At 43.7% G+C, this 22,265-nt stretch overlaps 1 protein-coding gene across 2 annotated transcripts in view; it reads left to right on the top strand.

The window, feature by feature from the left end:
* Positions 1-22,265, top strand: part of ASTN2 (astrotactin 2) — a 1,024,651-nt gene that overhangs the window by 799,621 nt on the left and 202,765 nt on the right. For both annotated transcript variants that reach the window (XM_040241692.1, XM_040241685.1), the window contains exon 17: positions 20,128-20,393. In XM_040241692.1, the coding sequence (XP_040097626.1) occupies positions 20,128-20,393 (266 nt within the window). The remainder of the gene's footprint in view (positions 1-20,127; positions 20,394-22,265) is intronic.

Below are 22,265 nucleotides of genomic sequence, written 5' to 3'. Positions count from 1 at the left end.
AGGTTGTGGTGAAGCAAAGTGCAGCACTTATTGCAGGGCACAGGGCAAGGGGTCCAGATATTTAGTGCTCAAAAGTCTTGAACACCCCAGTGGGTTTCAGGGAAATGTTCTTAAAGACAAGGTGAAGGAGGGGGGTTGTAGGGTGTGTGATCAGCTTTGTAGGCATTCCTCTAATTGATAAGGTAACCCAGAGTCAATATCATTGGCTGTCTCAGTTCAACCCATCTGGGGACCATGTGCTTGTGGGCAGTGTAAAGTTAACTTTTTCCATCTGGGGGCAGTATCTGCAAAACAGCTCAAAGGATATGGCTCAGAATATTATCTATAGATCTTGAGGAGGAACTACTTGACTTTGTTTAATGGCTAAATTATTATTTTCTCTTGCTTGACTATTTTCCTTTCTTTCTGCATTCCCTCACTTCCCTGATTAAATTTACTCTTTGGAAATTGGAAGTGGTCAAGCAGGAGATGGCCAGAGTGAACATGGACATTTTAGGAATCAGTGAACTAAAATGAACCAGAATAGGTGAATTTAATTCTGATGACTCTTATAGCTACTACTGTGGGCAAGTATCCCTTAGAAGAAATACAGTAGCCATCATAGTCAACAAAATAGTCTGAAATGCAGTACTTGGTGCAATCTCAAAAATGACAGAATGATCTCTGTTCATTTTCAAGGCAAACCATTCAATTTCACAGTAATCCAAGTCTATGCCCCAATCACTAAGGCCAAAGAAGCTGAAGTTGAACGATTCTATGGTAACCTACAAGACCTTCTAGAAGTAACACCAAAGAAAGATGTTTTTTTCATCATAAGGGACTGGAATGCAAAAGTAGGAAGTCAAGAAATACCTGGAATAACAGGCAAATTTGGCCTTGGAGTACATGATGAAGCAGGGCAAAGGCTAATAGAGTTTTGTCAAGAGAATGCACTGGTCTTAGCAAACACCCTCTTCCACCAACACAAGAGAAGACTCTACACATGGACATCACCAGATGGTCAACACTGAAATCAGATTGATTATATTCTTTGCAGCCAAAGATGGAGAATCTGTATACAGTCAGCAAAAACAAGACCAGGAGCTGACTGTGGCTCAGATCATGAACTCCTTATTGCAAAATTTAGACCTAAATTGAAGAAAGTAAGGAAAACCTCCAGACAATTCAGGTATGAGCTAAATCAAATCCCTACGATTATACAGTGGAAGTGACAAACAGATTAAAGTGATCAGATCTGATAGACAGAGTGCCTGAAGAACCATGGATGAAGGTTCATGACATTCTACAGAAGGTAATGATCAAAACCATCCCCAAGAAAAAGAAACACAAAAGGCAAAAGGGTTGTCTGAGGAGGCCTTACAAATAGCTGAGAAAAGAAGAGAAGTGAAAGGCAAAGGAAAAGAGGAAAGATATACCCATTTGAATGCAGAGTTCCAAAGAACAGGAAGGAGAGATAAGAAAGCCTTCTTCAGTGATCAGTGCAAAGAAAGAGAGGAAAACAATAGAATGGGAAAGACTAGAGATCTCTTCAAGAAAACAAGAGATACCAAGGGAACATTTCCGGCAAAGATGGGCGCAATAAAGGACAGAAACAGTATGGACCTAACAGAAGCAGAAGATATTAAGAAGAGGTGGCAAGAATACACAGAAGAACTGTACAAAAAAGATCTTCATGACCCAGATAACCATGGTGGTGTGATCACTAGAGCCAGACATCCTGGAATGCTAAATCAAATGGGCCTTAGGAAGCATCACTATGAGCAAAGCTAGTGGAAGTGATGGAATTCTAGCTGAGCTACTTCAAGTCCTAAAAGATGATGCTGTGAAAGTGCTGCACTCAATCTGTCAGCAAATTTGGAAAACTCAGCAGTGGCCACAGAACTGGAAAAGGTCAGTTTTCATTCCAATTCCAAAGAAAGGCAATGCCAAAGATTGCTCAAACTACTGCACAATTGCACTCCTCTCACACTCTAGTAAAGTAATGCTCAAAATTCTCCAAGTAAGACTTCAACAGTATGTGAACCAAGAACCTCCAGATGTTCAAGCTGAATTTAGAAAAGGCACAGGAACCAGAGACCAAATTGCCAACATCTGTTGGATCATCAAAAAAGCAAGAGAGTTCCAGAAGAACATCTACTTCTGCTTTATTGATTATGCCAAAGGCTTTGACTATGTGGATCACAATAAACTGTGGAAAATTCTTCAAGAGATGGGAATACCAGACTACCTTACCTGCCTCCTGAGAAATTTGTATTCAGGTCAAGAAGCAAGAGTTAGAACCGGACATGGAACAATGGACTGGTTCCGAATTGGGAAGGGAGTAGGTCAAGGCTGTATATTGTCACCCTGCTTATTTAACTTATATGCAGAGTACATCATGAGAAATGCTGGGCTGGATGAAGCACAGACTGGAATCAAGATTGCCAGGAGAAATATCAATAACCTCAGATATGCAGATGACACCACCTTTATGGCAGAAAGTGAAGAAGCACTAAAGAGCCTCTTGATGAAAGTGAAAGGAGAGTGAAAAAGCTGATTTAAAACTCAAATTCAAAAAATGAAGATCATGACATCCAGTCCCATCACTTCATGGCAAATAGATGGAGAAACAATGGAAACAGTGACAGACTTTGTTTTGTTGATCTCCAAAATCATTGCAGATGGTGACTGCAGCCATGAAATTAAAAGACACTTGCTCCTTGGAAGAGAGGCTATGACCAACCTAGACAACATATTAAAAGGCAGACATTTCTTTGCCAACAACGCCCATCTAGTCAAAGCTATGGTTTTTCCAGTAGTCATGTATGGATTTGAGGGCTGGACCGTAAAGAATGAATGCAAAAGAATTGATGCTTTTGACCTGTGGTGTTGGAGAAGACTCTTGAGAGTTCCTTGGACTGCAAGGAGATCCAACCATTCAATCCTAAAGAAAATCAGTCCTGAATATTCATTGGAAGGACTGATGCTGAAACTGCAATACTTTGGCCTTCTGATGCAAAGAACTGACTCATTGGAATAGACCCTGATGCTGGGCAAGATTGAAGGCAGGAGGAGAAGGGGATGCCAGACTATGAGATGGTTGAATGGCATCACAGACTCAATGGACATAAGTTTGAGCAGGCTCCAGGAATTGGTGATGGACAGGGAGGCCTGGCATTGCTACAGTCCATGGAGTCACAAAGTGTTGGACAGGACTGAGCGACTGAACTGAAGCCCCTCTGTCCGTGGGATTTCCCAGGCAAGAGTAACGGAGTGGGTTGTCATTTCCGTCTCTAGGGGATATTCCCACCTCAGAGATCGAACCCGCTTCTCTTGCATTACCAGGTGGACTCTTTACCACTGAGCCATCAGGGAAGCCTTTTTCTAAAGAATATGTGCTCAGTTGTGTCCAGCTCTTTGCGATTCCATGGACTATAACCTGGCATGTGCTTCTGTCCATGGAATTTTCCAGGCAAGAATACTAGAGCAGGTTGCCATTTCCTACTCCAAGGGATCTGCCAACCCAGAGCTCAAACCCACATCTCTTGCACTGACAGGTAGATTCTGAACCACGAGTGCCACCGAGAAAGACCCTTTCTAAGAGTAGGAAAATATTATTTTTTTAAATTGAATTAGTTGATTTACAATATTGTGTTAGCTTCTGCTATACAGCAAGGTGATTTAGTATGTATATTTTTTCAGGTTATTTTCCATTATAGGTTATTATGGCATTTTTAAAAAAACATAGGTGAGGAAAGTACATTTAGAATAAAGCATCAGGTGAGTACATAATATAGGTGCTAGTCCCCAGCAATAATTGCCTTTACTGATGTTGTGTAATACCTCTGGCGACCCACTTTTTTCAGTGTTTTATTGAGAAAAGAACACATACAAGGAGAGAAAATGGGATAGTGAATCATTCTGTGCCTGTCACCCTGCAAATATTGTTGTCAATATTTTGCCAGTGTTGCTTCAGCCATTTCTCACCTTCAGTTTGCTTTTTTGCTTCTGGAGTCTTTTAACGCAAACCCCAGATATCCTATCGTCCCACCTGTAAATACAGTATGCATCTCTAACAGGTCATTATGCTTTAACATCATCTCAACATCATTATCACATCTAGCAGTTCATGTTCAAATTCCCCTAATTACTTCAAAATATCTTTGTATAGTAGATATCTTTAAATAAGGATCAAAATTGTCTCCATACTGTATTGCTGCTGCTGCTAAGTCGCTACAGTCGTGTCCAACTCTGTGTGACCCCATAGATGGCAGCCCACCAGGCTCCCCCGTCCCTGGGATTCTCCAGGAAAGAACACTGGAGTGGGTTAGCATTTCCTTCTCCAATGCATGAAAGTGAAAACTGAAAGTGAAGTTGTTCAGTCGTGTCCAACTCTTAGCGACCCCAGGGACTGCAGCCTACCAGGCTCCTCCATCCATGGGATTTTCCACGCAAGAGTACTGGAGTGGGGTGCCATTGCCTTCTCCCAACACTGTACTAGGTCTCTCTTAATCTGTAACGCATTGGAGAAGGAAATGGCAACCCCCTCCAGTATTCTTGCCTGGAGAATCCCAGGGAAGGAGGAGCCTGATAGGCTGCCGTCTATGGGGTCACACAGAGTCGGACACGACTGAAGCGACTTAGCAGCAGCAGTTATCTATAATTCTACCCATGCTATTATTTTTTGAAGACATTGACTCATATTTTTTATTTTTACATTTTATAATTTTTTGAAATAATTTTCCACTTGTCAGATTTAGCTGATGACTTACCCATGGAGTTTTTAAACTTGTTATTCTCTCCTAAAGATTCGTCACTAATTTTTTTGTCCATTGGACTTTTGTAGAATAATGAAAACCCTAGACTGCCTTCTCAGAGTAATGGTTTCAAATGCATAAAATGAAGTATAATTATATCTTTATGATTTCTTTCTTTTGTAGACCATTGTGTTTCATTTTACCAAATTTGCAATGTAGCAAAGCATGTGCTCCTTTATGTAGGACAAGATCAAGTTGAGAGTCTAGCAACTATCATGATTTCTAAATAGTGTTTAATGTAAATATTTAGAGATATTTGTAACAACTCTATTGTGATAAAAAAAATATGTGAGTTTGATTGCATCAGAGTCTTAGGAAGTGCTACAATACTGTAGTTGCTTGCATTCATAATTTAAGGTTCTAAATTGGATATAGAGGAGACTGAAAATAAAGATTTTTTTTGGCCTCTCTGCTGGGCATGTGGGATCTTAGTTCCCAGACCAAGGATCAAAACCACATCCTCGGTAGTGGAAGTGCAGAGCCTTAACTGTTAGACTGCCATGGAAGTTCCAGGATGTACATTTGTTCCATATATGAATTTATAGACCATTGAATTCTAGCCACCGGCCTAATCACCAGCTCAAGTTTACACATTGTGTCACGTACTTTCTATAGCATCATATCATATTAATGTCTGGTTTTTACTTGTAGTGAAGGTAAGGTTGAGCGGCTTGAGGTGCTGTGAATCTGATCCATTCATTTGAATATTTCCCATCAGCCTTTCTCCTAATGGTTTTTAGCATTCAGTGATAGCTGCCTAGATGTATTATTTTATTAGGGATTGCAAAATGGTAACTTTCTGTCATTCTTCCACTTGTATTAACTGCAATACTTCTGTAAAGTAAGTTGTGGTTACCTTGAAATCCAGTTCATGTTATAAAATCTTGACTACTACTTGATTCTTTTACCGGTTTTCAGAGTAATGAGGCATCCCCAGTGGTGAACAGAGAATTTTTGTTTGTTTTTGCAGCTTGGGTTTTGGCTGTGGCTTTGGTTTGAGGAACACTGTGAACTACAGGGAATGCATTTATCCGATGTACTTTAATCAGTCAGTCATTGTTCACTTTGTTCAGCGTTTGGCCTGTGTGAGCCCCTCTAAACTGGTCTCCCTGTCATTTTGAAATGACCACATTGGTGTTTGGCAGCAGTATTGCTTTTTGGCATAGCAAGATATCCTAGGCTCAGCTTGTACCATACCTATCCCAGACTTAGAATAAGGAATGTTTCCAAGAATCTTGTGTTCCTTTTAGTGGAAATGATATTTAAAAACAAGAATCTGGGTATTAAGGGTATTTATTGTTGTTAGATTACCATTACTTTCAAGCCTTTTCAGCAGACAGAGATATGAAATGTTTATTTTTTTTGAAAGAGAAAAATCATTAGTGTATATATATGATTTCCAATAGAATTTCAAGGTGCAGAATTTTTCTCAACTCCTTTGACTTTATTCCGTAATTGGCTATTTCTTACATGTGACAATCTTAGTTCTAGTGGTGGTAACATAATGGCTTGTTTGCTATAGCTCACAGAATACAGACAGTAGTTTCAAAATAGCAACACCAATATTACACAGAGCAGTCAGCCCAATACATCTAGTTTAGGATTTATTTGCAGAACAGTTTTTTTTTCCTTTGGGCTGTTTCTCACTAAGCATATATAATCAAAATACTGCACTTGAAACCCTTATAACTATTTTCTCTGTAGTTATGCCAACACTTTGATATAAAGCTGGATATGTACATTTAAAATTTGCATATAATTTGTAGAGATTGTTTTGCTTTTTTGATTAAAAAAAATTCTGTAAAAATTTGATGTGGTTCCAAAGCTAAAACTTATAAAGCAAAGTTCACTAAGAAAACTTTGGCTTCAATCCTTGTTCCCTTGATCCTATTTCCTCACTCCCCCCAGTAGGTAACCTTTTCTTTTTAATTTAAATTTTTTTTCCCGGTTGTCCTGGGTCTTCGGTGCTGTACACATGCTTTCTCCAGTTATGACAAGTTGAGATTACTGTTCATTGCAGTGTGAAGGCTTCTCCTTGCTGTGACTTGTCTTGCTGAGGAACACAGGCTTTAGGCCTGCAGCCTTCCGCAACTGCAGCACAGGCTCAGTAGTTGTGGTGCACGGGCTTCATTGCTTCGGGGCAAGTGGAATCTGCCTGGACTAGGAATCGAATCCGTGTCCCCTGCCTTGACACGCGGATTCTTATCCACTATGCCACCAGGAAAGTCCAACCATTTTTATTCAGTTCAGTTCAGTTGCTCAGTCGTGTCCAACTCTTTGCGACCCCATGAGTCGCAGCACGCCAGGCCTCCCTATCCATCACCAACTCCTGGCGTTCACTCAGACCCACGTCCATCGAGTCCGTGATGCCATCCAGCCATCTCATCCTCTCTCGTCCCCTTCTCCTCCTGCCCCCAACCCCTCCCAGTATCAGAGTCTTTTCCAATGAGTCAACTCTTCGCATGAGGTGGCCAAAGTACTGGAGTTTCAGCTTTAGCATCATTCCTTCCAAAGAAATCCCAGGGCTGATCTCCTTCAGAATGGACTGGTTGGATCTCCTTGCAGTCCAAGGGACTCTCAAGAGTCTTCTCCAACACCACAGTTCAAAAGCATCAATTCTTCGGCGCTCAGCCTTCTTCACAGTCCAACTCTCACATCCATAGGTTTGGTTAATTGTTCAGTGTTTCTTAGTGAAAAATCCTATCTAATCTAGACATAACATGTATTGTGCTCAGTCGTGTCTGACTTCTCTGTCCATGGGTTTTTCTAGCCAAGAATACTGGAGTGGTTTGCCATATCCTACTCCATATATATATTATAACACATAGTATATCTATCTCTTTACATAGAGATAGCATAGATATAATGTGATTATATCCATTGGTATGTACGTATCTCTTCTTTCTTATATACAGTAAAGCACTATAAATATTCTGTGTTTTTGATTTAGTAAAATGTACTATGATTACTCCACATCACATATAAAGATTGCCTCCAATTCCTGCTTAAGAACAGACTCCACTGTGTGGATGCACCATAGCATTTCTAACCAATCCCCTATTTGACATCCGTAAATTATTCTTTAAGGGCCACTTGCTTATCACTATGATGTAATGGACAGAAGCAACAGAAATTGCACCCATTTGATTTCCAAAATTCATGACCTGAATCTCCAGCAAAATAGCAGAGTGGAGACAGTGTAGGATCGTGGGAACATGTTTAGAAGTGAGATAGGTCAAACTGGAAGCCTAATTCTCCCCGATCTCACCTCTCTGAGCTTCCATTTCCTCAACCTGAAAATATGATAATGAAACCATATTTATACAGAACCCTGACAGTGTATGCAAGGCAAGTAGCAGTACACCTGGCCTAGAATATGTGCATGTAAAATCACAGCAATAATTAATATTTTACTGATTTCCTCCGCGGTAAGACAGAATCCCAAATGGGTCTCAGTCCTTTATTTTTGTTTCTCTTTTGTATTTACTTTTATTTCTTGATGGGGAGGCTCATTGGTTCCTTTTACTGTCCCTAGAAGCACTGCTCCAGGGAAGAGGGAAGCTAGCAGGAGCAGTAACTCACCCTGAACATGCTCTCCAAAACTCGACTTGTTTACAGGTGACCTTTTAAACTGAGTATTGGGAAGCTTTTGGCGGACATGAAGACTTGGGTGTGTGACAGGTAACTGGAGCCCCCTAGAAAAGTGGTCAGAGGGTAGCAGTTTGTTTTCTGATGGCACCAAAGCCTCCACCCGAGCCAGCCCAGGTTCACACCCTCCCTGATGCTTTTATACCTGGCAAGCTCAGCAGCCCCAGGTGGCCTGCGGTACTGCCTCAGAGTGTGTGTGTGTTAGTCGCTCAGTCGTGTCTGACTATGCGACCCCGTGGACTGTAAGCCCACCGGGCTCCTCTGTCCATGGGATTCTCCAGGCAAGGATACTGCAGTGGGTTGCCATTTCCTCCTCCAGGGGATCTTCCAGCCCCAGGGATTGAACGCACTGCTGCCTCAAGGTCAGGCCTAAGCAGCAGGATCTGAGAGTCTTCATTTCAGGCAGGCCGTTAGCATCGCAAAGGCCTCGCATTCCCTAAACCCTGTCTAGGAATGATTCCTTCTGGGCATTCTCTCTGGGATCCCTAAGAAGGTACTAAGAGGAGAAGGAAGGAATTGGAGAGGAACCAATGTTGGGATCCTCCCTCAAGGGGGATCAGTTTCGAGCAGAGTTTTTAAGAAAGAGAAGGAACATGACCCCAGGGAGAAGAAAGCAGCCTTCCTGTTACCGATGCTTCTGTGTTTCATCAGAAGGAGGCTTTGAAGTCACAGACTGAATGCCTAAAGGCCTTTGGCTGCAGTCTATCACCTCTCAGAACCTCTTGTTTCCTTGGTTATAAAATATGGTTATAAAAATGGTGATATTCCTCATCCAAAGCTCTGTTGTGATGATTCAATGAGATTTATAGTTTCTTGTGTTTGGCAAAGAAGAGGAGCTCAGGAAATGCGAATTTCCTTTCAACCCTCTCCCTTTTTTCAAGCACTTATCCCACCACATCTTAAAAATAAAACCAGGTCGTTATAGTAAGAACTGAAATCTCTGGAAAGGCACGGGCAGACGTTATATTAAATTCTTAACAGTAACTTTTAATGTTGGTGATAATAGCCTTATTTTATGCGTAAAGCAAGCAGCAGAAGTTCTGAGACTGGAGGTAGCTGGTCCGTGGTTACACCCAGGGCCTTAGCGTGCCCTTTAATCCCCTTTTACATGAATTAGGAAATGGTGCTCCTCTGCTTCCCAGGCGGTACTAATGGTAAAGAACCTGCCTGCTGATGCAGGAGATCTAAGAGGCCCAGGTTCAGTCCCTGGGTCAGGAAGATACCCTGAACAAGGGCATGACAATCCACTCTAGTGTTCTTGCCTGGAGAATCCCATAGACGGAGGAGCCTGGCAGCCTACAGTCCACAGGGTCACACAGAGTTGGACATGACTGAACCGGCTTAGCACACACGCCCTGTGCCCTCTGCTTGGGTCAGTGCCGTGGACACAGGGGTGACCGTTGGAGCTGAGGCAGGGTTCAGCCCCCTCTCACCACCTTGCCGTGAAGCTGTTGTGCAGTACACAGCTCACACAGCTCTGCACAGAAGCTCTGGTCAAATGCATCAGTTCAGTTCAATCACTCATTCCTGTCCGACTCTCTGTGACCCCATGGACTGTAGTAATGCCAGGCCTCCCTGTCCATCACCAAGTCCTGGAGCTTGCTGAAACTCATGTCCATCGAGTCGGTGATGCCATCCAAAGGCATAATTTTGATCGAATGCATAGTTAAATACACAGTTTTGATCAAACTGAAATTCAGCCCCAGATCTGACTGGCATTCAGACCACATCCTTTCCATTGCTACCTGGGAGTTCACTCCTTCATATTTCCTTGGGGATCCTGCTCCATCCTTTATCTCTTCTCTCTCTGCCTCATCTCCATCTCTCCCCTTTCCTTCTCTTCTGGCTTTCCTTCCTCGCTGACACACTCAAATCTCTACACTTAAGTGCCACTGGGATTTTGAAACAAATCACGGTCCATAACGCCACCCCTCCTCCCCTTGCCTAGCTCCAGACCTGGCATTGATAGGCCTTCTGAGCAAATGCTTGTTCAGAACCCTTGCAGTCTACAGTAGGCTGTGTCTTCACCATCCTCCTTATTGCCCTCAGAACCTCGCAAGTTGCTTTGCCCACAGTGATCTCACTTTGGCAAGAGAGAAAGTGAAGTGAAAGTGAAGTCGCTCAGTCGTGTCCGACTCTTTGCGACCCCATGGACTGTGGCCCACCAGGCTCCTCCGTCCATGGGATTCTCCAGGCAAGAGTACTGGAGTGGGGTGCCACATCCTTCTCCAGGGGATCTTCCCCACCCAGGGATCAAACCCAGGTCTCCCTCATTGCAGGCAGACACTTTAACCTCTGAGCCACCAGGGAGGCCCCTTGGCAAGAGAGAACGAAAAGGTTTTTTCCCAAGAGCAGTCATCTTAAGCAGGCACTAGAGGGCAGCAGAAGGTCGCACATGGACTTTTGTTTCCCTTCCCGTCCCTGACTGGCCACAGCCCACCTTGTCTCAAGAGGCTGGAGTCTGTGATTCCGCTTCAAGGCTGACTGCTCCCTGAACAGCAGGGGAGATAGAGGTCGGGGGGAGGCGGGGGCTGAGCATGCCTTAGTCTGTGGGAAGAGCCATTTTCGGACCCACCGAGCTGTACTGGGATTCTTCACTCTGCCTTTTACTTACTTTAGGGCAAATACAGCAGAACCATATGGCTATTTTTGTACTTCTTAAAAATATCAAAATGTAATTTGCAGAAAAAAGATATCGGCCACTACTGGGCCACGGGGCATTGTCCAGGGGTCCCTCTCCCTGCCCCACAGAGAATATGACTTTCCACAGAGATTTACCTGCTGTCCTTTGAAACAGGTATCCTCTTGGAGGTTATGCACTGGAACCCTGAGCCCCAGTTCCCTTCTCCATAAAAGGGGGCAACAATTTCTACTTGGTAGGATGACTACAAGAACTATATGAGATCATAGATGCTGTATCTCTCCTCTGATGCTCAGAACAGTTCCATGAGGAATTAGTATCCTCATTATACAAATGAAAAAAAACGATGAGGTGAATTGCCCAGAATTCAGAATCTGACTTAATAGCTTGGGACTTAAGCTTTCAATCCTACTTTTGTCTACTGTGTTCCACCAGGTAGGAAGCACATAGTTTAAGGAGATTTCTGACAGTGTGGTTAAAGTGCCAGCAGGTTGCAAGGAAAGCTTCACAGATTCAGACACGCACAGGAATGAATAATGCTGAGCTGAAGGCCAAGTACAGGAATAAATGACCTCTGAGGATGTTCCTGACACCCTAGAATTTATAATTTCTTTTTTGGATTCTGTTTCTCATCCTCTAAATAATCCAAGATTTCTGTACTAATGTCAATGACTTTTTACAGATGAGAAAGTGAAGTCTTGGGGAGGCTAAGTGACTTGTCCAAGGTGATCCAGCTGGAAATGGAAGAGCTGGAATTTAAACCCAAGCAAGTCGCTGTGATATAGCTGCCCTTCTGCAGTTGAGCATATTGTGCATTTAGGGAAGAAGCTGCAAATTAGAACATCAGTTGTCTTAGGATTTGGCAGTTTTGTAGACCTATCCTCTTTTTAGAGTCTCCACTGTTGCTTCTTTTTCCATTCCTCAAACATGCACACAAAACACTCACATACCACTTTCAGACATATATACCTTCATCAGAAACCACTCAAGAATACCCCCACAGTTCCCAAGTGTGGGAGTTCCTTTACCTGTAGTTAGGTGGCTAATTTTATCATGACCCCCAAGTAGGGGGCAGCCTTGAGCACTCCAAACAGGGTGTCCAAAAAGCACGAGTGCATAGCCCTGAGTCTGAGTTTTATGCTTAGAATGAGAATTGCAGTTTTTAGATGGGAAGCTGGTCTCAGTTCAACAGAGCTCTCCCATAATGAAACTGGAAGCCTAAAAAGGTAATGAGTTCTGTGTCCAAAAAGCAGTTAGAATTATTTGGTGGTAAATGAAATAATTAGATGGAATTTCTGACCAGCTGACCTTTAAAATGCCTCTTATACCCATGAGATCCTTTAGCCCATGGAAAGGGATGGGAGCCTAGGGTTGATTGTCTGGGGGTGGCAGGAACTGGGAAGGCCCAAGTGTTTGTGAAAATACGGTGAATGGAACAGAAGAACCAGGTACAAAAGCCTAGACTAGTTATAAACTATGTGGTCTTAGGCAAATTGCCTCTGTAAGTTGTCTTCTATACATTAATAAGGTAAGGTAAGACTATCTGCCTTTAGAGCTATGGTGATAAGATTGAGAGAGTGGATTTGAAGTCTGATAAGGGTTATAGGAGAAGGCAATAGCAACCCACTCCAGTGTTCTTGCCTGGAGAATCCCAGGGATGGGGGAGCCTGGTGGGTTGCAGTCCATGGGGTCGCACAGAGTCAGAAACAACTGAAGTACTTAGCAGCAGCAAGGGTTATAGGAATAGAGGGGGTTAAAGGAAGAAAAGGATCAGATTACATTTTCAACTCTTGATTAAGATATTTACCTGCAAACCATCTACAGGACATCAGACTTTGAACTCTGCGCTGGTGATGGCAAATAGTCACTGAAACTGGGTCTATTTCTTGCTCTTATGGAGCTCACAGTTTAGTCAGGGAGACAGCTATTAATTTAACATTAACTAACATTTAAAATGTGATAAGCAGTATGATTGGACTTCCCTGGTGGCTCAGATGGTAAAGAATTTGTTTGCAGTGGGGGAGACCTGGGTTCAATCCCTGCGTCGGGAAGATCCCCTGGATGAGGGAATGGCTACCCACTCCAGTATTCTTGCCTAGAGAATTCCATGGATGGAGGAGCCTGGTGGGCTAGAGTCCATGGGTCACAAACAGTCAGACACAACTGAGTGATTTTCACTTTCAAGTACTATAATAATGATGATGATATGATAGTTCAGCTGATAGTAACAAACTGAGAATGATCAAACAGAGTTCATGAATATATGCATGTTCGAAAGTATGTGAGTTGGTTCCCATATTCCTTTTATCATATTCACTAGATAATCTTCCTCTGCCTGTAGCTGAAAATCTTAGCAAGCCACACCTAATCTATCATTTTTATGGAACAGACTGTGCTATAGATATTTTAAGTTGATATCACAGTTTCACATCAGGAATTAGGATGTCTAGTCTAAGTTTTTAATCAAATCTCTAAATCCAACAAGTCAAATCTCCTCTCCCTTCTCAATGAGAGCATTAGGAGGTAGGACAAGGTTAGCCTTGGTGCTCTTTCTCTCGATTGTTCCTCCTCTTCCCCTTCCTTCATAGTCAGAGCACGAGGGGGGAATGTTAGCGTTAAGAAGGTCATACTTGCCCTGGGGGACTTCCCAGCTGGCCCAAGTGGTCAAGAATCCACCTGCGAATGCAGGAGACAGTTCAGTCCCTGCGTTGGGAAGATCCCCTGGAGTAGGAAATGGCAACCCTTTCCAGTATTCTTGCCTGAGAAATCTCATGGGCAGGGGAGACTGGCGGGGAGACTGTCCATGGGGTTGCAGAGAGTTGGACACAAGTGCATGGCTGAGCAACACACTTGTCCTGCACACCTTGTATCTGGCTCTGTGTTCTTGGATGCTGATGCTGATTTTTGAAACCAGCCCTTTCCCTTGGGCTGCTTTTCAGCGGTCTCTGTGGCCAGGGACTTCTCCTAAGACCCAGGATGATACAGCATTCCTTTGGTTGGCCGCTGTTCATCCCCCTCCACCCTGTTTCCCATCCTCTGGAGACACTCACTGTGAGGACCCATTTCTGTTACCATTCCTCCCGAGTAAGACTCAAAACAGATCCAGGGCAGCTCATTCTCTTTTGTGACCCACATCCGGTCCAGGGGAAATAGTCTGGCATTTTTCCCACTGTCAGCCTCTGTGATTTGGGGCTCACCCTTCTGCAGCCCCTTCTGTTCTGCTGCCACAGGCCACTGGAGCTTTTGCAGGTGGGGTAGGACCCTAGTCCTGAGACTTGCATAAGGCTGGAGTTGCTGAGACATGTCGCGGTTTCTCTAAGAGGCACTCTTTTGAGGCCCCTTAGCCCAAAATGTAGGATTAGGAGGTAGCATGCTCCACATGACCCACCTTGGGTGCTGGGGACTCTAAACATTAGGTAATAGCTGTCTCCAAAGCAAATCTCCCCTAAATCCTTTCTGTCTACTCTCTGACCTCGTTTTAGTTCCTTGTTCTGGCTGAGGTTTCTAGAGTTATGAAACCAGTGAGGATTCATCTCCTTTGTAAATTCTGCCTATAGGGGCCTGGCTTGGGGATTTCACTTCCATTCTGTCTGGGTATAGAAATTTCAATTTTAACGTCTTGTTACAATAGCAGCACAGTGATAATTAAAACAATCGCAGCAACAACACTGATAACAATTAGTATTGACTGAGTCCTAAACTTCTGCCAGGCACCTTATTTGATCCCTACAAGTAGCCTTTCAGGCTGATACTGTTATTTGTAAAGGGCACACTGATGGTGTTGGGTTTTCACCGTCAGGCTGGGCAGCTCAGGTTGCACAGCACAGAAGTGTGGCCCTTGCTGCACTGCTGATGTCGTTTCAGCCGGCTACTTCCCCTTTGTGAAGGAGATTTCTGTGGGTCCTTGAGTCAAGCTTCACAGCAGTTGCTTTCCTCCAACAGGAGACAGTAACTCCGCCTAAGAAATGATCCCATTTCAGCAATTCCTGGGAGGCCATTGCTGTAATAAAGGCCATTCTTTATGATATAAAAGTCTCCCCCTCTCGCCCCCACCCTTAACGTTTCTAATTTGAGCCCCTCTGGTCCCTGTGGAGTCTTTAAATGCTTCAAGTGCAAGCCTATTGCCAAAGCAAGCCTGTCTGACTCGGAGGCAGCGCCCTGCACTGTTGCCGAATATTGAACAAACATTCAAGCAGCTTTGGCTCTCCCAGAAGCCCTCAGTCTGAGGCCTTTGTTTGTTTTCTGGATGAGGGCAAGCGGTGCCATCACCTCCTGCCGAAAAGCCCTGGCTGCCCTCCCAACAAGGAGTTGTCACTTCAACCGAGCCTTTTTTTATTTTTTTCCTGGTGGCAACAAAATAATACCCAGCAGGAATTTGGGAGGAGAAAAAAGAGAGTTCAGTTGGCAGGTTCTCAAATGAATGGGCTGTAGTGTCATTGGAACTGAATTGGGCTTGAAACCAGACATGATCCTATTTTGGAAGCATTGTTCAGAGGGATGGGAAATGTGAACAGAGGATAAGTCTCTTCAGAAATGCTCTTTATCCTTGGCCTGTTAAAGGCAGCCTGTTTTAACTGAACTCTCCCATCCCCTCAATGGCAAGGGCCCATGTGAGAACACGGAGGAGGTCAGAACAACAGGCAAATTGATCAGCTATTCATCTGTTAACTTTTCAATTGAGGGAGCTAATTTTACTTTGAGGAGAAGTTGCCACTTGATTGCAAGCCATCAATTAACTGTCAATCCCAAAATTCACAAATCTTGGCTCTTAGACTCATCAGGGCTTCGATGAGATAGTACAGTGATCAGGGCATATAAATATACATATATTCAAATACATTGTTGAAAATATTACTGAAAGCCTAACGTGCTCCAGGGGATGTGTAAAGTGGATATGGTTGTCAGAAGGACTGACAGGATCCTGCCCTCATGGAGCTTCTTGTCTGAAGACACTGCAGGTGATACATAGGACGGGATGCTTGTGAGGAAGTTTAGTATGAAACTCTCATAGAGATTAGAGGCACAGGCATGGAGTTCAGCCTAGGTGTTTCTGAGAAACTGGCCCCTGAACTAAGATCTGAAGGGTGAGTGGGGGTTTGGGCCAAGAGAAGGCAGGGGCAGAGGCTGGGAAGGGGAAAGCGTTCTATACAGAGAGAAGAGCATGCACCGAGACACAAGGAAAGGACAAGGTGTAGGCGAGAAGCCCAGTGGCCACTGTAGCTGAAAGCAGGGGGAACCGGAAGGAAGAGGACGACAGATGAGACCCGAGAGGCACAGGGTGGTCTAGGTCCTTCGTTACCTATGTGCCATGCTTAAGGATTTGAGTCTTCATCCTCAGAACAGTGAACACTCTCCTAAAAAGAGTTTTAAGCAGAAGAATATAGTTTGCTTTTCGAAAAGATGACTTTAGCCACAGAACGAGGTTGGAGCAGAAGCAATTAGCTTTTGCAATTGTAGTGTCTACAGAGGAATAATTAATGGAATGGCTAATGGTCTTCCCTGTTGTAACTCTCCTCCAGATCATAACTTAGGCATGACACAATCCTTACAAAAAGGATCTCTGTAAATAAATGTGTATGGGACTTAGTGGTAAATCCCTTTTTCCATTTAGGTCTCAGGTTCCTCACTGTTAAGCGACGGGTTTGGACCAGATGATACCCAAGTGTCTTTCTTTTGCAAAATAAACCCTTAAATTCAGCATGGAATCTATACTGATACTGACTGGAATGCAGCTTTCAGCTTGGTCTGTGGGCTTTTAACCCTGTTTTTTGAACCAACAGACTGAACAAAAAATTATGTAACAAAACAGATCAACAAAGATCAATAGCTTGTTCTGTTGTTAGTTAGATTCTTAACCAGATGGCTAGGAATGTTTGTTTAATCCAGGGAATAGTTGCTCCTAGCACCACGTTACACATTTTTTCGCAGTTAAATTATGGCAAGGTGCTATGAGGGTTGGGGCAATATGTGTTCTAAAACATGAGATAACAATAGTAGTTTAAGTGATGAATTGGTTAACAGGACTGCGGTCACGTGCTGAAAGGATTCACTAACTCATCATATCAACTCGGAAAGTCATTTTCCTTCTTTGGGACATAGTTTCCTCTCATTTAAAATGGGAGGATTTTACCAGATTAGACTTTTCAAAACTATTGAAAAAACATATTGAAAACATATTTCATGGAGAAAAGATACCCCACTCTATCTTTTCTCCTTGAAGGTTAAGAATCCAAGTGTATTTATGATCTATTTATTTTTCTCCTTTAATCTATCATGCTGCCACATTCCTATATAACCTCTCTCTAAGACTCAGTTTCCCCATCCACAACTTAGGGCTACACAGCAGAGGTTTCTAAAAGGGTCATTTAGTAAATATTCTAGGCTTTGTGAGCTTATGGAGTCCTCATTGCAGCTACTTAATTCTGCCATTTGTAGCCATGTACAATATATAAATAAATGAGAGTGATCGTGTTCTAATAAAACTTTCTTTACAAAAACAGGCAGAGGCTGGATTTGACCCATGGACCATAGATCGGTGAACTCTGGGTCAGCAGTGTGGACTAACTGCTCCCTAATGTCCTTGCAGTTTTGACTTTCCCTGACCTTCTCCCCTGAAGAGTTCTTCTCTCCCAAGTTGGAAGTCACCCTTCTCCAAAACTATCCCTCTGGCCTGCACTCCCTAAGGTCATCTTCACTGCCATCATCGTCTTCTGACATGTCCATATGCAAGACTGTCTGTCTCCCCAGCTGCTGAGATGCCTTCTCTGCAGCTTTGTTTTGTTTATCTTAGTAACTATCCTTCTTTAATCCCTCTGAAGGATTGGTTAGCTGGAATCCGCCTTGTCTTCTTCCCCTAGAGCCTTTGATCTGATGCTCATAAGCATTTGCTGACAGCCAGACAGAAAAGGTGGAGCCCAGATCTGAAGCCCGAGGGCCCAGAGAGTAATGAATGGAGACTGCGTTTATTTGTCTTTCTAATTGGCAAGCCCATTTCCAGATCAGCTGCAAGTCACTGCAAGCTGAGAGCGAAAGCAAGGGACAACCTCCTTTCTCCCAGGCCAGGGCCCATGTACTCCACCAAGGCTGGAGCTTGCCCTGACTCCACTAGGCCTGGGTGAAGCTGCCATCTGGACCAAGCTCTGTCCCTCAGCATAGGACCGCCTTGCCTTGTCACTCAAATGGTACATGGCACAGCTTTGAGGACACTATTCACATCATCCATGACGTAAATAGAACTCTCTGAGTTCTACAAATTACTTTGCTTCTTCAGGCTTTGAGCCCTCTCGTCTTAGGAAATCCTACATGGAAGGCCAGTCTGTAAATGAGATGCAAGTGGAACAGCTCTATTTGGAGCTGAGATGCAGGTGTAGGGTACTGCCCGCTCAGTCTTCCTTTTGCTCTCCTCAAGCAGCTGCTGAGATGGCTGTTGGAATCCCTAGAATCCCTCAGATGAATTTTGGAGCCTCTAGACTGGATTACCCCGGGTTGGCTCAGTGGTAAAGAATCTGCCTGCAGTGCAGGGGCCGTAGGACATGTGGGTTTGATCCCTGGGTGAGGAAGAGCCCCTGGAGGACAGCATGGTAAGCCACTCCAGTATTCTTGCTTGGAGAATCCCCATGGAGATAGGAGCCCGGTGGGCTACAGTCCATAGGAGTCGGACATGACTGAAGCAAATTAGCACGCATGCACAGACTGGATTATATGTGTTGTTCTAACCGTTCACAGCTATATAATCTCTCTCTTTGGTAAAGTGTCAAATATATCGCTAGCACTGTGCTAAGCACTGAACGTCAGTGGGGGTAGGATGGGAGACATGGTCCGTGGTCTCCGTGAACCGATTATATAGTTGCAGAGGCCAACAGAAAATGGAATGAGAAAGTGAACGTAACAAGGTAAGGTCTTGCAAACAGAAATACCTATCAGAGAAGCAGGGTTGGGGCGAGGAAGAAAGACTTCCTGAAGACGGTCACATTGCATTGGAGCACCATTTGGAGAGGCAGAGGGAACAGCAGGTCAGGGCAAGCAAAGACACAGAGGTGTGAAATGCCAGTTGTGGGGATAAAGAAGGACAGTACATATGGGGCCCGCATCACTCCTGCCCACGGCAGTATGCTGAGGACCAGGCATTTGAATAAGGGAGCAGATGAGCATGAAAAGAAAGGGGAAATCATGCCTTTCCCAGACAGGCCCACCTCCTCACTCATCTACCAGTCATAGCTGTTTCAGTTATTGTTAACCTCACGTTACAGAATTAATCACTATAGGCTCTTGGATATTCAGAGCCTTTCCCAAGGCAGTGGAGCTACTGTCTAGCAGAACTGAGATTTAAACTGAACTTGACTCCAAAACTTGTCTTTCCCCCACATGGAACTTCATGGAAAATATAGGACAAATAAGTTTTTAAAGCAAAGGTAGAATTTATAAAATTGATAGTAAAGAAAAGAACTTCTTATTGGGAAAAATATGCAGGGATATTTATATCTTGCAAGATCCTTGGAAAAACCCTCTAACCCAACCTACTGCCTGAATTTATTTTTGTGTGTTTTATTTTGTGAATTATGAAAGTATGATAACATATTTACAGGAGACTTGAAAAATACAGAACAAAGTTACATATAATTCTACTATATGTTACAATCATTTTTTAAGTAGGTGCATTAAGATTTTTACTTGGAGATTCCATATCAAACTCTCAAAACTTAATAGAATAAATATACAGAAAAGTAGAAGGAGAGAGTAGACCTGAAAAGCACCATGAACCAATTCAACATAATTAAGGTTTATACAATTTTCACACAACAGTACAACCTGCTGACTTTAAATACAAAGAAGATGAGGCCCAAAGAAAGCAAAGGGTTAATACCAATGATGGAACAAGACATCTTTCTGGTCTTGAAGCCCTCAGATCAGTGTTCTTTCTAAAGCATCATGAGTCACATCATCTGTTTTCCCTTTGCGGTGGATAACCGCCTCTTAGCACATCTCGATGGGTTCAAGAGTCTGACCTTTTGACCTTTACTGAACTTATCTCTGTTTCTCCAGAGACCACGGAGCTGGGCAGCAAGAAGGAGCTGAAGTCCATGCCCTTCATCACGTACCTCTCAGGCCTGCTGACGGCCCAGATGCTGTCGGATGACCAGCTCATCTCAGGTGTGGAGATCCGCTGTGAGGAGAAAGGCCGCTGTCCGTCTACCTGTCACCTCTGCCGCCGCCCAGGCAAGGAGCAGCTGAGCCCCACCCCGGTGCTGCTGGAGATCAACCGTGTGGTCCCACTGTACACGCTTATCCAGGACAATGGCACCAAAGAGGTGAGCTCCCCCGGCATGGGCGCTGGTACATCTAGGTACCAGCCCTCCCACCCCCTGCCCTTGCAGGCTCCGTGTCCATCAGGATGGTCATCATCAGCATGGTGAGGGCCAGCATTTACTGATTGCTTACCATGCGGTGAACACGTGTATAACTTGGTAACACTAGCTGCTGTAACGGACAGATTCTCAAATCCCAATGACTTGGTCTGGTTCAGGTTATTTCTTGCTTGCACAGAGTCCTAAATAGTTGATTTTGATTGATGGGTAGCCTTACTCTGAGAGGTGGTTCAGGGTCCCAGCCTGTTCCATCTTGTGCTCCATTAATCTGGTGCATTGATGGCTGCTGTGGAAGGAGAAAGAACATGGGAAATTGTACATGAGAAATTTAAATGGGCCACGCCTGAAAATGGCACATTATCACCTCAGTCTTCCTATTCCGCTAGCCAGAATTGAGCCATTGGGCCCACCTGTCTGCAGATGAAGACAGCGGAATGTATTCTATCAGTCTGCCTAGGAGAAGCAAATAGGAGTTTAGTGAAAACCTAGCAGCCTCTCCCTCAGTTATCTACTCTACTTGGGTTATCTCATTTAATTTACCCTCCAGATCTATGACTTTTTTCTAAGTATGGCGCTGATTCATAGGGAATTTCTGACATTTGACCATTTATTTATCAAGATGGCAATTCTATGTGGTTTATCTTTTTCTCCTGCCCACTTTACAAGTGAGGAAACGTAAGATGAGTGATTTGCTCCATGTTGGTCTGATCCAGAGCCTGAATACTTAATTGTGAAATTTTATCTCCTCTTGTTCCTCTTTATGTCTCTCTGGCTTTTGATTATGGCGTGTCAGAGCTCGAGGGGACTCTATGAATGATTTGGTTCACCTTTTTGCAAACTCATATCCATGGAACTTTTTTTTTTTTTTTCCAAATGCAGTTTTCAATCCCAACCCACAAAACCAGGAATAGTATGCCACTGCTTCAGTGAGGAAGGTGGTAGATAAAGCCTCTCTACTTGGTCTCCACTCTTTCCTCTGCAGCAACTTCTGGACAGTCCTGGGCCTCCAGAAAAGACAATCTGGTGGGCCAGTGACCAAGTCCCACAGGACGTTATGGATCGTGTGCCCCTCCCAAGGCATCCTATTGGGCTAATTGCCAGTGCTAGAGATGGTCAGGGAGGGCTTCATAGAGAACAGAGAGGAGATGAGAATAAGTGAGGACAGTATCGGGTGGATAACCTGAGGCAGAAAAGAACGTGGTCTGTGCAAAGACCTGTAGAAATTCCCCATGACTCAGACCAAGAGATGAAGGGAGGGCAGAGGTGAGGCCAGAGGGATCAGAAAGAACCTAATTATTTAGGGTATTGTAATCTAGGTCCTGGAGTTTGGACGCTATCTAGAGGGCAGTGACTCCCTGAAGATACATGGTTAGCAGGAGGTTGATAGAATTAGCTTTGTAGCAGAAGGAGTCTCCTGGAAACAACACAGACGGCCATCAGTGGGAGAGCAGTTAGTTAAGGTGCAGACTATGCATACAAGGGAACACTATACTACAACCAAGATCAATGAACTGTAATGATACTTAACAGGAGATGGATGAATATAATGTTAAATGAAGACAGGAAATCCCAAAGATATGTTTTGCATAGCATGATACCCTTCCCTCTGTTTTTAGTTGAAGCAAGATAAACGCACACATCAAATACACTACCTTTTAAGAATAAATATGCCTGCAATAGACAGTTTAAAAAAGGAATCAGGGAAATGATGAACATAGGATTTAGGATGATGATGATGATCTTGAATCAGGGAGGCAGGACGATGGCATGAGGGAGCATTAGGCACATGAAAGCAGCCAAGTTTCTAGCTGATGT

The sequence above is a fragment of the Oryx dammah genome, unplaced genomic scaffold (assembly GCF_014754425.2).
Source record: "Oryx dammah isolate SB20612 unplaced genomic scaffold, SCBI_Odam_1.1 HiC_scaffold_1, whole genome shotgun sequence".
Classification (NCBI taxonomy): Eukaryota; Metazoa; Chordata; class Mammalia; order Artiodactyla; family Bovidae; genus Oryx; species Oryx dammah.
This window is presented reverse-complemented; position numbering and strand designations above follow the sequence as displayed.